Here is a 17,628-nt window from a genome sequence, read left to right as displayed (position 1 = left end):
CGCGCCTTAAGTTCACCCACCTTATTTCTGATACTCCTTGCATTGAAGTATACGCACTTGAGCCCATCTCTGTGTCCGCAAGTATTCCCTGTCAGTGCTACCTTCTCCACAGCCTCCCTACATTCTTGGACATCCTGACAAACAGCTAGCTTACTTGCTGGACTACAAGTCCGGATCCCACCCCCTTGCCAAATTAGTTTAAATCCCCCCGAAGAGTGCTAGCAAACCTACCCCTCAGGATATTGGTGCCCTTCTGGTTCAGGTGCAACCCGTCCTGTTTGTACAGGTCCCACCTTCCCCAGAATGCAGTCCAATTGTCCAAATACCTGAAGCCCTCCCTCCTACACCATCCTTGCAGCCACGTGTTCAACTGCACTCTCTCCCTATTCCTTGCCTCACTGTCACGTGGCACCGGCAACAACCCAGAGATGACGACTCTGTCTGTCCTAGCTTTTAACTTCCAGCCTAACTCCCTGAGCTCTTGAATGACCTCCCCACCCCTCTTCCTACCTATGTCGTTGGTGCCAATGTGTACCACGACTTCTGGCTGCACACCCTCCCCCTTAAGGATTCTGAAGACACGGTCCGAGACGTCTCGGACCCTGGCACCTGGGAGGCAACAAACCATCCGAGAGTCTCGCCCACGTCCACAGAACCGCCTGTCCGTCCCTCTAACTAGAGAGTCTCCTATAACTAGCGCTCTCCTCCTCTCCCCCTTTCCCTTCTGAATCTCAGAGCCAGACCTCACGCCACAGACCCAGTGACTGCAGCTTACACCTGCAAGGCTGTCCCCCCCCCCAACAGTTTCCAAAGCTGTATACTTATTGTTCTTCCACATTTCTCTCTTCAATGTGCAACCCCTTATTCTAAGATTATGCTCCGATCCTAGACTTTGCCACAAGGGAAAACAATATTTCTGCATCTACTTTGTCAGGTCTCCAAAGAATCTGGCATATTCCAATAAGGTTGGCTGTCATTCTTCTATATTCGAATAATACAGGTGCCATCTACTGAACCTGTCCTCATGTGGCATTCCTGTTACCAGAGTTGAGAGTGTGGTGCTGGAAAAACGCAGCAGGTCAGGCAGCATCAGAAGAGCAGGAGAATCGATGTTTTGGGCATAAGCCCTTAATCAGGAATGAGGCAGATACCAATCTGGTGAACTTTCTCTGCACTGCCTCCAATGTCAGTATGCCTTTACTGCGATAAGGGGTCCAAAACTGTTCAGTTTTTCAGTTGTGGTCTGACTTATGCCTTATGTAGTTTGAAAAAAAACTCCCTATGTGAATACTCCATTCCTTTTGAAATTAAGACCAATATTCCATTTACTTTCCCTTTTCCCTGCTGAACTTTTGTGATTCCTGGATGAGGATTCCCTTTTTTCTGTAGCTTTCTGCAATCTTTCTCCATTTAAATAATATTCAGTTCCTTCATTCTTCCTGCCAAAGTACATAACCTCACATTTCTCCACATATATTCCATCTACTAAGTTTCTGCCCACTCGCTTAACCTGTCTCTACCGTTTGTCATCCTCACTACTTGCCTTCCTACCTATTTTTGTGTCATCGTCAAACTTGACTTTAGTACATTTGTTTTCCTGATCCAAGTTATTAATATGTATTGTAAATAATTGTGTACCCTGCACTGATTCCTTTGGTACACCAAATGTTGGTGTCCTGAAAATGCTGTCCTTATCCCAACTTTGTCTGCTATTAGTTAGCCAATCCTTTGTCCATGCAGATATACGCCTCCAATGCCATGGTCTGTTATCTTGAGTAGCTTAACAAGCTTCTGAAAATCCATAAAAATATCAGCCACTACTTCCACTTTTTTATCTGGCTTACTACCACCTCAAAGAATTCCAGTAAATTTGTCAGTCATGATTTCCTCTTCATGAATCCATGCTGACTCTGTTTGATCATATAATGTATTTCTAAATATTCTGTTAGTAATCCTTTGTAAAAGGCATTTTCCCAATAACAAACACTGAGCAAACTATCTAGACTCTTTTAAAAAGGCATGGCATTTTTCTTTTTATTCTTTCATGCAGTATGGGTGATGCTGGCTGGGCAAGCATTTATTGCCTATGCTCAGTTGCCCCTTGATCTAGGTGGTTTGTTAAGGCCAAATTAGAGGACAGTTCGCGTTAACCACATTGCTCTGGGTCTGGAGTTGCATGCAAGATTAATGAACGAGATGGGTTTCTACAATAATCAACAGTAGTTACATGGTTGTAATTTGGACAGATTTCAATTCAAGACTTTTATTGAGTTTCGATTTCATTATCTGTAATTAACATTATGTGGTGTCCAGGCCTGGTCTACTTTTCATTTATTATTTCTTGGGATATGGGTGTTGCTAGCAGGCATTTATGACACATCTCTAGTTGTCCCTTGAATTGAGTGGCTTGCTCAGTCGTTCAGAGGGAATAGTCAATAGTCAACCACGTTAGAGTGATAGTCATATAAAATAGAAACAGGTCCTTCAGCCCACCATGTCTGTGCCAGCTTACAAGCACCAAACTATACTAATCCCATTTACCTGCACTTGGTCAATTGCGTACTATTTTCTAGTGTTTTAAATACTCATCCAGATTCTTAAAGTTTGTGAGAATGCCTTTCTCCATCACCCCCTCAGGAAGCGTATTCCATGTTTCCACCGCTGTCTGTGGGTGAAAAGATTTTTTTTCAGATCTCTTCTAAACCACTCACTCCTCACCTTAAATTTATGCCTCTTGTCTTAGATATGTTTGTCACGGGGAAAAGATTCACATGATCTACTCTGTCCATGTCTCTTATAATTTTGTATACCTCAATCAGACACTCCTCAGCTTCAGAGGAAACAATCCCTCCAGTCTACCAAGTCTCTCCTCACTTTCCATCCCAGGCAACATCCTGGGGAATCACCTTTGCACCTTTCCCAATGTCGGCACATCCTTCTAATTGTGTGGCAACCAGAGCTGCACACGGTATTCCATTTGTGGACTAACTAATGCTTTATAAAGTTGCAACAGAATTTCCAGCTCCTTCACACAGGAGTCTTAGACTTTCCAGCTCCTAGACTCTCCTACAGTCTAGACCCAGGCTAATGAAGGCAAACCTCTTCATTGCCACCCTTACCACCTAATCTACTTGTGCTGTCATGTTCTGATTCTGTGGACTTGAAAACCAAGGTCCCTTTGTTTCTCAGTACTCCCGAGGGGCCCACCATTCATCACGTAAATCCTTCCCTGATTAGATCTTCCAAAATGCATCATCTCTCACTATCAGGATTAACTTTCACCTGCTATTGGTCTGACCAATTTACCAACTAATCAATATAAGGCTGCAATCATAGACAATCTTCCCCAATAACTACAACACTACCAGTATTTGTATTATTTGAAAACTTATTAATTATATCTTCGACATTCACATTCAAGTTGTTAACGTACATGACCATCAGTAAGGATCCTGTCACCAATCCCGTGTTCACTGCTGGTCACAGGTTTCCAATCACAAAACAACTCTCCATCATAATCCTTTGCCTCCTTTTTGCAAGCTAATTTTGAATCTAGTTTGCCAACTTTCCTTGGATCCCATGGGCTCTTACCTTTGGACCAGCCTTCCATGTGGGACGTTGTCAAAGGCCTTACTGAAGTCCATGTCTCCTGCACTACCCTTATCAGTATATTTAGTCATTTTTCTGAAAAACTCAGTTAAACTAAATATACAGGAACTCCCTCCAAAACATCCATGCTGACTATCCCTGATCAATCCCTGCCTTTTCAAGTGTTGATTAATCTGTTCTGAAGAATGTTTTTCTAATAGTTTCCCCATTATTGATGTCAGAATAGCTAGCCTGCAATTTACCTCATCTATCTCTACTGCCCTTGTTGAATAAAAGAACCACATTAACCATCTTCTTTGGCTGTGGGTACTGGAATCATATATAGACAAGGCTAAATTATGGTTGCAGATTTCCTTCCCTGAAAGACATTCGTGGATGGTTTTTGGAGTTTCTTTTTGTGGTAATCAGTTGTTTCATTGGAATCTTGACTGAGACTGGTTTTATATTCCAGATTTATTAATTGAATTTAAGTTTCATCAGCTGCAGGAGTGGAATTTGAACCAATGTCCCCACAGCAATGGTCTTAGTCTTGGCCACTGGATTATTATTCCAATGATATTAATATGCCACCAAATGTAAAAAGTAGCAAGTAACTTATAAGATATTTATTTCCCAACCTTGGTTGCGTTATAATCATAATTCTGTATTGATAGTTCATTATCTTTGTAGATGGTCTGCACATTTAGATAGAGCTTTTGACTTCTTTTTGGCTCCCATTTTCTGCATGAATTGTGTTCAGGGATGGACTATTACTTCCCAGTCTCTTCCTGTCCAACTCTGCATGCCTTTACCCACATCAGGACTCTGTTTTATTGCTTTGACTTTTTCTTTAGATTTCTAATTCTCCTTTCACTGGAACTCTGCTCCTTCTCCGTCATTACTTGCTGGACCCCCATACCTGTTTGACTGTTGGTCATACCATCCTATTGTGGCCCATGACCAAGTATAAAATTTTGTTTGGACTAAGGGTTGTAACTGCCTCCTGGAACAGATTGTCCTGATAACTCCCCCCTTGACCACAACTCTGAATGCCACCAAGCTGCAGGCACTTACTGTTGATTTGGTTGTCTGTGACTTCAGTACATTTCAGATTGCCACATGCTGCAGTCATGGCACTCCATAACACCTGCTATGTCTGTCTAAACTTATTTACTCAGTTATTCAATTAATTACTGTTTATTTAGCTGAAGTAATACCAAGTTACAGCTTAGAAATAAAAGAATGGTCATCATGTGCAGGAGGTAAAATAAAAAGCACGAAGAGCTATACTCGCTTCTAAAGAAAATTCCCATTGAGCCAAATTCACTTCACATTTGGTTCCTGATGCACTTTGTTATCAAAGCACTGTAGTAGCAAAATACTTTTGTAGAGAGCCAATGACTAATACCCAACTGCTATGTTACCTTTTGATACAGTAATTAACACTCATTCGGATAGCCACTGTCAGTGATTGATACTTAACTCCCTGACTAGGCAATTTCTGTGAATTGGGTATCTGAAGGAATTGTAAAGTTCTAAGTCAGATTCTGACTGTAGATCTAAATCAGTGTTTCTCAATTGGGACGAAAACGCCTCCTGAGGGGCGTTTGCCTTCCTTCGGTGGGTGATGAAGTCCAAGGGGGCACTGAACGACTTTGTAGAGAGCTTGAAAGATTGCCGTGCCCTTGAAGGGCATTGCTGTTGTCAGATGGATAGTCACATAACACGAGTCTGTTATTTTCTCTGCACCCATGAAGGCATGTGCTCTGATTGGTTGCTGCACTATTATTCATAGTCTTCTCTGTGAATGGCAAACCATTTGAACTCATTCGCAGTTGACACTGATTCTACCGCCAAGATCAATATCACCTAACTTGTGTCGCTTCTAGGAAGACAAAACACAGCTTTTCAACTGTTCTACCAGGTGGCAGAATGAATGCACATTATAGCTAAAGAGCCAGTCAAATTTTGCCACTTGTCTGAGCGTCTTAAAATTATCGTGATAAGGTAATACCCATGATTCCATCAGGGTATTCGAGTGACAGTGTAAAAATGGCCTCATCGAGTAAGAAAAAGTGCAGGCAATATAGCATGGACTACTTGCGATATGGCTTTATTCAATCTCCATCTAATAAACAGTTACTGCTGTGCTTGCTCTGTGAACAAAGTTTTTCCAACGAGGCCAGGAAGCCTTTCCGTCTTCTTAAACATTTTGAAAAGAAACACAGTGCCAAAAAGGACAAAGATTTGACATATTTTCAAACATTAAAGAATAAATTCAATCAGCGACCAACGATTTCCACTGCTTTTTCAAAGATGGGAGCCACAAATGTGGATGGCCGTGTGGCATCATACAACAAAGCAAAGCTAATTGCATAAATGTGGTAAACCTCATTCCGTGGGTGAATCATTGGTGCTTCCAGCTGTTGCCGAAGTATTATCAACCATGCTACATCAGGAACCTTCAATGACTATCAATCATATTCCTCTTAGCAACGATTCCATGAGAAGGTGCATCAATGAAATGGCCTCAAATGTTGAGGCTAAATTATGTTCCCTTTTGATAGCGAATGAAATCGCCTTACAAATTGATGGATGTGCTATTTGCGGAAATCAAGCTTTACTTTTGGGGTCGGTACGTTTCCTCGACAAAAATGAAATTCGAGAAGAACTTCTTTTTGCTCTGGATTTCCTACCTCTTATTTGGTTGAGAAAGGAATCGGTGCCGTCACTAGAATACAAGATAAGACCCGCTATCGCATGGATGTTGTTCAGCGTGGTTACCTGAGATTGCTTTTGACAAAAATTGAACCAAATGTATATGATTGAGCAAGACAACATGAACCACAAGGATCGCATTGACTATTTTGCTATCACAGACTAAATTTTATACAGAGTGAGCCAAAAGTAGGTGAACAGTAAGAACAGTAATAAATGATAACATGTATTTTTTGATGTATATAAAACATATTTCACAAAAGTTTTCCGTTTTCAGCACTGCAGTGTATTGCAGTTATATGTGCAAAAACAGTGTTTGGTATTTGGGGGCATTGTGTGATTTCAAGAATAAGAAAGGGGCGTTGAATACGGAAAGGTTTAGAAACACTGTTTTAAATTATAGCCTGAAAAATAGTTCACACAGAGACTCCACTTACACAGCGTTCCTGACTTAACACTTGATTCACAAATCACTTTCTACTTCTCCACTGTGCAGAGAGACCTTGAATTGAATTGAATTTATTGTCACATGTACAGAGGCACAGTGAAAAGCTTTGCCTTGCGAGCAATACAAGCGGATCACAGAGTAAAGTAGCATAGATGAGTAAATAATAGGTAATTAGCGGCAAATATAAAAACTTGGGTACAGGCAAATGTTATGAGTTTGAGAGTCCATTCAGTATTCTAACAACAGTAGGGTAGAAACTGTTACGAAACCCGCTGGTGCGTGTGTTCAGGCTTTTGTCGAGGTTGTAGAAAAGTATTGCCAGTGAGGGATGGATCTTTGAGAATGCTGGCAGCCTTTTCTTGACAGTGGGCCTGGTAGATAGATTCTAGAAATGGGAGGTTGGCCTTTGTAATTGTCTGGGCCAAGTTCACCACTCTCTGTGACCATCTCCGATCTTGGGTGGTACAGTTGGTGATATATCCAGTCAGAATGCTCTTGATGGCACACCTATAAAAGTTGGCAAGGGTATTTGCCATCATGCCAAATTTTCTCAGCTGCCTGAGGAAGAAGAAACATTGTTGGGCCTTTGTAACCATTGCGTCCAAGTGAAGAGTGCAAGAAAGTTTGTTATGGATGACCATTCCCAAGAACTTGACACTCTCCACTCGCTCCACCTCTGTGCTGCTGTTAATTTTTAGGGGGGCATGAATAAGTCAATAGTGAGTTCCATGGTTTTGCCGGCAATGAGAGCTAGGTTGTTCTCAATGCACCATTTTTCCAGATCTTCCACCTCCCGTCTGTAGTCTGTTTCATCGCCATCTGAGATTCGACGGACTATGGTGGTGTCATCAGCGAACTTGTAAATGGCATTAGTCTGGTATTTGGTGACGGGTATACAGTGAGTACAGTAGGGGGCTGAGTATGCACCCCTGCGGGGCTCCAATGTCGACTGTTAGTGAGGATGAAATATTGTCCCTAGTCTTCTCTGATTGTGGCCTGTGGATCAGGAAACTAAGGATCCAGTTGCAGAGAGTGAGACTTTGTCAGAGATCACAAAGTTTCATAATCAGTCTCAAGGAGTTAATAGTGTTGAAGGCTGAATTATAGTCAATGAGTAGCGTTTTTATGTAGCTGTTCTTGGCGTCAAGATTTCTAGGGAGGAGTAAAAGGCAAGTGATATGGCATCTGATGTGGAACCTTTGGTCCATTAGGCAAATTGGAGTGGGTCAAGAGTAGTGGGGAGGCTGGAGTTGATTAATGCCATGACCAGTCTGTCAAAGCACTTCATGATCACCAAAGTTAGGGTCACTGGGCGATAGTCATTGAGATATGCTACATGAGTCTTCTTAGGCACAGGGATGATGTTGGTTCTCTTGAAACAGGGAGGGACAGTGGCATCTGCAGGGAGAGGTTGAAGATGTTCAAGAAGACCTGTGCCTGTTGATCTGCGCATGCTCTGAGTGCACGGCCTGGTACTCGGTCTGGTCCCATCACTTTCCTTGGATTCACACGAAGGAAAACTGATCTGACCTCTGATGCAGTGACTGTTGGGATAGGTCTCAACCTGCTCTGTTTTCAACATTTTTACCAGTTATTTATCCTAGAATATAGAGGTGAACAACACTGACATGTTTGAAATGGTGTAACAGAGTTTGCACATCATCAAAGGTTACGTTTTAACTCGCATTCAGACTTAATGCATTATGGGTTTCCTACGAATTTTGCATATTTTTAAAATGGCCTTAACACAAAATTGTTCAGAGCATATTTGAGGAGTTTTCAAATTCATTTGTATTTAATTTGAATTATCTAATCAAAACACACTTTATTTTGTGTCACTGTACTGTTGAATGACCTTGTAAAATTTTTTTGAAGGAAGTATTTTTGCTTTGTGCATTGACCCATTAAGTCTTCTATAGACTATTTTTGTGGGTGACGAGAGAATGTTTCAGTTTCTCCTTGTGGTGTAAGTAATTTGGCCACATTTACCCTTCCTTCAGTTTTCAAGATTAGATCCAGCTTTTTGTATGTGTGCTGCTAAAGCAAGCATCTCTTATGTCTCATCTGTTCTTCAAGTTATCCTAAGTCTGTGATAGGTTTTTGGAGGATTGATTGTGGGGAATTTTCAGTAAGTCACTTGAATTTAATGCAATATTAGTGCCAGCAGAAATTTGGTCTCAACCAAAAGGTCATACAGCAGAGAATGTCTCTTTTGTTTTCTATTTAATTTCTCAATTTTTGCTACTTTAAATTGAATAAACGTTTTTAACACAGTAAATATAATCTTCATTTAATGGAAAAACTTCAATTTATTTTAAATTCTGTCTTTTCTTATGTGCTGCATAGCATCCTGCAGATCACAGTTGCAAAATGAAATCTCCAAACATTAGCCCTTGTGATTATTTCAGGGTTACAAAATCTCAGGGCTGGTGTATTCAAACTTTTTTAATTAATCAATCAAAATGGCTCCAATGAACTTAGTTCAGCAAATAGCTATGTGTTAATAGGACTTCAACAATACAAAATTCCAAACAATTATTTGGTTTGAAAACTGAGGTTAAAGAGCTAGTGGTAGTAGTTGTGAAAACAGAGAAACTTTATAGGTGTTGTTTGCTGACTTTGGTCTCTGTGACCAACCTGCTGCCTGATCTTTTCCATAGATGAAAGTAATTTTATTTTTTTTGCAACAAATGTTTAATTAACGTGGAATGAGTCAAAGCAAATGATTAATTCATTAGATAAGATACAATTCTATGCAACATCAAATATGACCTGTTCAGTCTGAGACCAACTCAGTTGAACTTTTCGATGTATTGCATGTCAGTTTAGATACTGCCTCCAGCTTAAGCTCACTCCAGTTGAGCAGCTGTGCTTGCTGCTTATGGTTGTTAAGTACCAGTGAATTCCATTGATAATCAAATGTTTTATTGCCTCCAGTTGAAGACCAAACCTGATAGGCCACAATTATCTCATTTATCTCCTGGCTATTGTTGATAATGAGTAAATCATTAACAATGAAAATTGTGTAATAGTTGGAAGATCAAATTTTAAAAGTGAACAAAAATTGAATCAATAAATTTAGCACTTGGAAATTTTGTATTACATTTTTGTTGTATTTGAGGAGAGCAGTCTTGGTGGCTCCCTTTGCTTTGTGTGTTTGACTTTGGTGTGTCAAACAAACCCAGAAAGCAAACATATAGGACAATAAAATTTAAAAAACAGTTTCTGGACAAAGCAGAATAAACCCTAATGTAATAATAGTCCTGCCTGCCAAAGGCATGAAATATGAGAGAATGTAGTGAGAGCAGTTGAGAATGGTAATCCTGCAAGTCTCATTTTTGACCATGCTGTTAAATTTGTTGGAAAAATTCTATGGTTTGATTTTCCATATATTGAAATGATTGCTACTTTACATTATTCGGTTAAGAAAATAATCACATTTAATGCGATCAGCAATCAATTGCTATCATGTGATCTAAGTTCAATTTTTTTTATAGTCTGAAATTGGATTTGGAAAACTAGAAACTTACGTTAAGCTGGATAAACTTGGAGAGGTGAGTAACTGCTGACTTAATAGTTTACAACTGAGAATATACAATAACATGGTAGAGCAGTGAATTCTACTAAATAAAAGAATTATTGCTTCAATTACCCAAGGAATAATTGCACTGTACATTTTTTATTTGATATTTATTTTACATTCAAAGGGTGGTGCATTTCACTATATTGCAAATTGACTAATGTAATTCAGATTTCCAGTATAAATGATCATTGGTAAGATGTTCTGCGAAATTATAACAATACAGAGGAACCTCGATTATCCGGCATTCGATTATTCGAATATTAGATTATCTGGTAAGATTGCAAGGTCCCAATGCTTAGCTAAACTATGTTATCTGACATTTGATAATCCAGAATTTGATAAACCAAACAAAATACTCCCCGCCCCTGTCCTTTGGATAGTCGAGCTTCCTCTGTACTTAAGTCCTGTACTTTCTTCTTATGTGGGATATTGTAAGTATTTTTACTGGGCTATCTGCTATTAATTGAATTTCTGTGCATAAATTATCACTGTGCTTTTTTAAAGTAAAAGTTATAAAGTGGATTATTTTAGAATACCACTTTAACCCTTGAAAAACATCATTTTAATGTGGAGGTCCTTTTCTGTTAATTTCTGCAACTTGCCTTGAAGATTTGTTTCCTTTGTATTTGTTTTCATAATGTTTGGCCCTTGAAACATAATTGAAAGTATTTAATTGGAGGATTTTTTGATTCTGACATTTAAAAATACTAAATTCTGCAGCATTTTGAGTTTGTTTATGCAGTTCTGTCATTTTGCACAATCAACTTAAATTTGATGCCAAAAAAACTTTGAAAACAAATGGAATTCATGTGATAATAATGACAGAATGATTACGTTTAGTCTGATTTAAGATGCAGAAAAGTCCAAGACCAAAATACCAGTAAGCAATCTTTTTCCAAAAAGTCAATGAATGGAAAAGAACGTGCACAAATTGGGGGTTGCCCATCACATTACATAAAGACAGTTGAATATTTTAAAATACCTTGTGCTGATCATGCATGATCAGTGAAAGGTTAATGCCATTGGTAGGTAAAATAACAGAAGATTAGCAAGCATAGAGTCATAGAAATGTACAGCACGGAAACAGACCCTTCGGTCCAACTCGTCCATGCCAACCAGATATCCCAACCTAATCTTGTCCCAACCACCAGCAGCCGGACCATTTCCCTCCAAACCCTTCTTATTCATATACCAGGTGCCTTTTAAATGTTGTAATTGTACCAGCCTCCACCACTACCTCTGGCAGCTCATTCCATATGTACCACCCTCTGTGTGGAAAAGGTTAGGTCTCTTTTATCTTTCCCCTCTAACCCTAAACCTATGCCTCTAGTTCTGGACTCCCCGACCCCAGGGAAAAGACTTTGCCGATTTACCCTATCCATGCCCCTCATAATTTTGTAAATCTCTATAAGGTCACCCCTCAGCCTCCGACGCTCCAGGGAAAACAGCTCCAGCCTGTTCAGCCTCTCCCTATGGCTCAAATCCTCCAACCCTGGTAAACATCCTTGTAAATCTTTTCTGAACCCTTTCAAGTTTCACAACATCTTTCCGATAGGAAGGAGACCAGAATTGCACGCAATATTCCAACAGCGGTCTAACCAATGTCCTGTACAGCCGCAACATGACCTCCCAACTCCTGTACTCAATACCCTGACTAATAAAGGAAAGCATACCAAACGCCACCTTCACTATTTTATCTATCTTTGAATTTAAGTATACACAGAAGTGATCTGAACATGAAAAGCAAAGGACCAATATTTAAATACCATATATACTCGAATAATAGTCAAATTTTTTTGACTACTTTTTAAAGTTAAATTTATTGATTCGACTATTACATAGATACTACTTTTGAGGGGCTGAAATTCATGCCCATCAAAATTCTTACCATATCATTAGCAGAAGCCCAACTGATCTCTAAAACAAATTAGAAAAAAAAATTATGTAAATCTGAAAACCCATATAGAATACAACCGGTGGACTGGAAGACCGGGAACCAAGTGGAATAACCAGCAGACTGGAATGCTGGAGGGGGACGTGACGGCGGACACACTGATTTATAAATGTTGATCTGTTATCTGTGAAAAACTAGGATTGACTTTTACATGAGACAAATGGAAAATTCCAGGTTATTTGGCCAAAAATAGAGGGTCTACTTTTACATGAGATCGATTATTACTCTAGTATATACGGTATGCTGAAGACCGCAAAGGAGGTATGGCAAGCTGTGGACTATTACAGAGAGACTTTAAGAGCATGAGTAGCTATAGAGCCATTAAATGATGTGTTCTTTTTTAAGAAAAGTAAATGAGACCTTAGTAACAATATTCTTCAAAGAAAAAAATAAATTATACACATGTAAAATCTTCAACCATTTGCAATTGAGAGAAGAGGACACATATTTTGTTGTAAATATGGACCCTGGATGCAAAAGCATGGTTTTATGCAAAACATTGATTAGGCAGCATTTGGAGCATTTTGTGCAGTTTGCACAATAGAGAAAGGATATAGAATCATTGGAAAATATGCTAAGTAACTTTACGTGTCCAAATGGAAGATTGTGTAATGAGACACTTGACAACTGGGTTTGTATTCATAAGGGCAGGGTAGTTCCTCAGGACAAAAACAGAAATTACTGGAACATCTCAGCAGGCCAATGAAGAGAAATCAAAGTTAGCATTTCAGGTCAAGTGACCCTTGTTCATTTCAGTTCTGAGGAAGGGTCATTTGACCCAAAGAATTATGAATGTGGGAGATCTGAAACAAAAGCAAAATTTGTTGGCAAAACTGAGCTGGTCTAGTAACATTTGTGTGAAGAATGTGGAGTTAAAGTTTTGAGTCTGGTGACTCTTCGTCAGAACTAGTAACTGATACTTAATTCCCATCCCAGCTTCAGCTTGAGGGGTAGTGGGAGGTGAACAAATGGATGATGAGAGAGGACAGGGTAACTGAGGGGATTGCAAATGGCAGACCGGTACATAAGAGAAACGGAATAAATGGTAGCTGAGGGTAGCAGAGAATGTAGTCTGTGGGATAAGCAAATCATGTGATGTGATAATAAGTCTGAAAAGGGTGAAAATAGGTTAGCTGTGATGTGAAAATGAGTGAGAGGGTGTGTTAAAAATGTGCAAGGATGGAATCAAGCTCTGATGATGTTGAACTTGATGTTGAGTTCCAGAGGTTGAAGATCTCCCAAGTGGAAAATGCAGTGTTGTTCTCCTAGTTTGCACCAAGGCTGGCTGGAACAATGCAGCAAAACTATGACAGAAATATTGGCATGGGAACATGGTGGTGTCCTGAAGTAGCAGGCAACTAGAAGTTCTGGACCATTTTTATGGACAAGGTGTTTTGCAAAGAGGAACTTTGTTTGGAGGACTCCACACAATGGACAGCGACTACAGTAGACTAGACTGAATGAAGTGCAATTAAATTTCTTCTTGACCTGGAAGTCATGTTTGCAGCCTTGGATGATGAGGAAGGAGGTAATTGGGCAGGTCACTTGTGATTGCATGAATAGATGCCACAAAGATGTGAGGTGGTGTTGGGAATGGAGGTGGAGTACATCAAGGTGTGCCCCAAGGAATAGTCTGTGCAAAATGCTGACGAAGGAAGGAGAATATATCTGGCTATGGCATCCCATTGGAGGTGACAGAAATGATCCTTTGGCTTCCAAGGCAGATGGCATGTTAAGTAAGGACCAACATTATTGTGGGAGGGAAAACGGGGTGAGGGCAGAAGTGTGGGAAATGGGTCAGACATGGCTACGGTCCCTGTCAACCACCGTAGTGGGGAATCCCTGATTGAGGAAAAGGGTGGGTGTTTCTGAGGCCGTTCCTAGGGAAGGTGGTATCAGAGGGACAATAGGTGCTATCAGGAGGAATGATGGAGTAAGAGCAGTGGGAGATTCCAGAGGGGTGTGGGTATCTCCGTTGTTTCAGCTTACATTACTTAATACTGAAAGGAAGAGAAAACATTTTTCATTAGAGCATTGAACAAGCAGAGAATGAAGTGGGACTGGTGGCAGTATAGCTCTGAGACAGTGTGAGGTATTGCTGATGGAGAGAGATTATGATTATGCATGTGGCAGCGCGTAGCACTGAGTGTGGATCTCAGGATGCTGTCAGGAGTGTTGTCTCCTCTGTATTATGTTGACTGGGTGGCTACTTTGCCGAATACCTGCATTCTGTCTTTAAAAATGACCCAGAGATTTCAGCCGCCTTCTGCTTCAACACATCACAGTGTTCCCATGTCAATGTTTTTGTCATATGCTTGGTGCAGTGTACCAATGAGTCTCCATGTAAACTCTCAGAACAGCACCTTGTTTACTGCTTGGGGACGTTACAGCCCTTCAGACACAACATCGAGTTCAATAACTTTGGAACTTGATTACATAGTTTCATGATTTTTACACAATCCACCCACACCCAGTCCTGTTATGATCTTGGTTGCCTTTAGTACAACCAACACATTTTCACCACTTTCAGGCTTATGATCCCATTACATGGTTCACTTTCAGCACAGTGTATCGGTTCTCTGCTACATTCCATTCTCATTATCACATTACAAAAAGAGAAGTTGCTGGAAAAGCTCAACAGGTCTGAACGCATCTGTGGAACGAAGTCAAGGTTAATGTTTCAGATCCGGTGACCCTTGAAGGATCACCGGACCCTAAACATTAACTTTGATTTCTCTTCATGGATGCTGACAGACCTGCTGAGCTTTTCCAGCGACTTCTAACTCTGTTTCTGATTTACAGCATCCAGAGTTCTTTTGGTTTTTAACCAATATGGTTTAATGGTTAGACCACTCTTGAATGTCTGCTGCTCTGATACTCAAGTGCCAGTTTAAGGTCAAGGATGGCCTTGGCAATTCCAGAAGACTGATTTACAAAGAGAATACTCTTTAAATAGGGAGCAATAGAAAATTGAAATTTATGGACAAAATGAGAAATAGAAGAGCTAAAGTAATTCTTAGGCAGGGTTTGAGACTAATCTGTGACACATTATATACAAGTACAGCTTTAAACCAGTAAAGGACAAATTTAGGATTGATGCTTAAATGTCCTTTATTTCCCATTTTGTTTTATTTCCTTTATGGAACGCAACCAGTGTAAAATGTTAAAAATCATAGAGCTATATTTTGGGCGGCACGGTGACACAGTTATTAGCACTGCTGCCTCACAGCGCCAGAGACCCGGGTTCAATTCCCGCCTCAGGCGACTGACTGTGTGGAGTTTGCACATTCTCCCCATGTCTGTGTGGGTTTCCTCCAGGTGCTCCGGTTATCTCCCACAGTCCAAAGATGTGCAGGTCCGGTGAATTGGCCATGCTAAATTGCCCTTAGTGTTAGGTGAAGGGACAAATGTAGGGGTATGGTTGGGTTGCGCTTCAGCGGGTCGGTGTGGACATGTTGGCCCGAAGGGCCTGTTTCCATACTGTAAGTAATCTAATCTAATTTTATATAAGAAACAATGAAAGTTAGAATGTTTCTGCATAAATAGGCTGAATGTTACTCTTCAATTGATTACAAGATATTTACAGATGAGGGCTATTTAGCCTTTCTGAAATCACTTGATTTCTTCAAAGGATTAGTTGCAGACTTGGTGACATCTCTACTGCTGCCTCACACCAGTCCAACACACACAAGTTACCAATGTTTTCTTTGTGATAGTTGCAGCCTCGCATGGACAGAAGGAAATGAGTTTGCCTCCATTGCTAGATTCCCATAGGTGCATCATTGAATGATTGTACCACTGTGACCATTAAAGTACCCGTGACCAGCCAGTGAAGTCCAGCTGGTTTGTGACCACAACAAGGTATTCCTCATTGTGAATATTTTCTTTCCTGGCAACTGTTATAGAGCAAGAACAGTACAGCACAGGAACAGGCCCTTCAGTCCACAATATTGTGCCAAACATGATGCCATTATGATTCCTTCATCCTCCACTCCTCCAGGCTATCACAGCTCTTCACTCTACAGATGGATTATGAGAGAGAAGAAATATCCTTTGAAGCTGTGGCTACTTGTCCTTTGTTGGGAGCCCAATAAAGAGGCATCGAATGATTTCTAGTGAGCAGTCATTACTAGATCTAGTCAATTTGGGTACAGCTTCACCACTTCTGAAGTGCTGCTAACTTTATTTAGCTGTGATAGTTTGTGTGGGTGGCCATATCCTGCCACCTGTGGGACGGACTTGTCTCCTCTTCATTTTGGCCTCGAGGACTTCCAAGTTCTCATTGTGACTTGGGTCTTCCCTGCCACAGGTTCTGGGCCTCTTCCTTTTCTGAGACATTGTATGATTCAATAATTTTCAAATCAGAAGTTAAAGCAGTGAGATGTCAGGCACAGTAATGGGCTGTTTAAATTAGGCCCACATTTGATGGATGAGGAAGTGGAAAGGTGGGTTAGTAAGTTTGCCAGTGATTCCAAGTTGGTGGAGTTGTAGGTTGCAGTGGGACAGTGACAGGATGCAGAGCTGGGCCGATAAGTGGCAAATGGAGTCTAAAGTGATTCACTTTGGAAGGTCAAATCTGAATGCGGAATACAGGGTTCAAGGCAAGATTCTTGGCAGTGTGGAGGAACAGAGGGATCTTGGGGTCCATGTCCATAGATCTGTCAGGTTGCCACCCAAGTTGATTGGATTGTTAAGAAGGAGAATGGTGTGTTGGCTTGCATTCGCAGGGGAACTGAGTTTAAGAACTGCAAGGTTATGTTTTGTAGAGCGCTGGTTAGACCACACTTGGAATATTGTGTTCAGTTCTGGTCACCTGATTATAAGAAAGATGTGGAATCTTTAGAGACAGTGCAAAGGAAATTTACTTGGACTGGAGGGATGTCTTATGAAAGGTTGTGGGAGCTAAGGCTTTTCTCATTGGAGCGAAGGAGGATGAGAGGTGACTTGATAGAGGTGTACAAGATGATGAGAGGCATAGAGTGGATAGCCAGAGACTTTTTCCCATCGCGGAAATGTCTATCACTAGGGTGCATAATTTTAAGGTAATTGGAGAAAGGTTTAGGGAAGATGTCAGCGTTGGGTTCTTTACACAGAGAGTATTGGATACATGGAATGCACTGCCAGCAGTGGTAATAGAGTCAAGTACATGAGGAATATTTAATCGACACTTGGCTAGGCACATGGAAAATAGTACAATGAAGGGTTTGATCTTTAGAGTAGGGTAAAAGGCTGGCACGTCGAAGGCCGAAGGGCTGTATTGTTCTATGTTCTTTGCATTTAGCATGAGAATTTATTGCCACATGTACTGTAATACAGAGATACAAGAATACAGTGAAA

At 40.6% G+C, this 17,628-nt stretch overlaps 1 protein-coding gene across 4 annotated transcripts in view; it reads left to right on the top strand.

Moving 5' to 3' along the window:
- cdk17 (cyclin dependent kinase 17) overlaps positions 1-17,628 on the top strand; it is a 227,588-nt gene that overhangs the window by 152,264 nt on the left and 57,696 nt on the right. For all 4 annotated transcript variants that reach the window (XM_060843053.1, XM_060843052.1, XM_060843055.1 and 1 more), the window contains one exon: positions 10,252-10,308. In XM_060843053.1, the coding sequence (XP_060699036.1) occupies positions 10,252-10,308 (57 nt within the window). The remainder of the gene's footprint in view (positions 1-10,251; positions 10,309-17,628) is intronic.

Source organism: Hemiscyllium ocellatum, chromosome 23, assembly GCF_020745735.1.
Source record: "Hemiscyllium ocellatum isolate sHemOce1 chromosome 23, sHemOce1.pat.X.cur, whole genome shotgun sequence".
NCBI classification, from domain to species: Eukaryota; Metazoa; Chordata; class Chondrichthyes; order Orectolobiformes; family Hemiscylliidae; genus Hemiscyllium; species Hemiscyllium ocellatum.
Note: the sequence above shows the minus strand (reverse complement) of the source record. Positions and strands in the feature narration are given on the sequence as shown.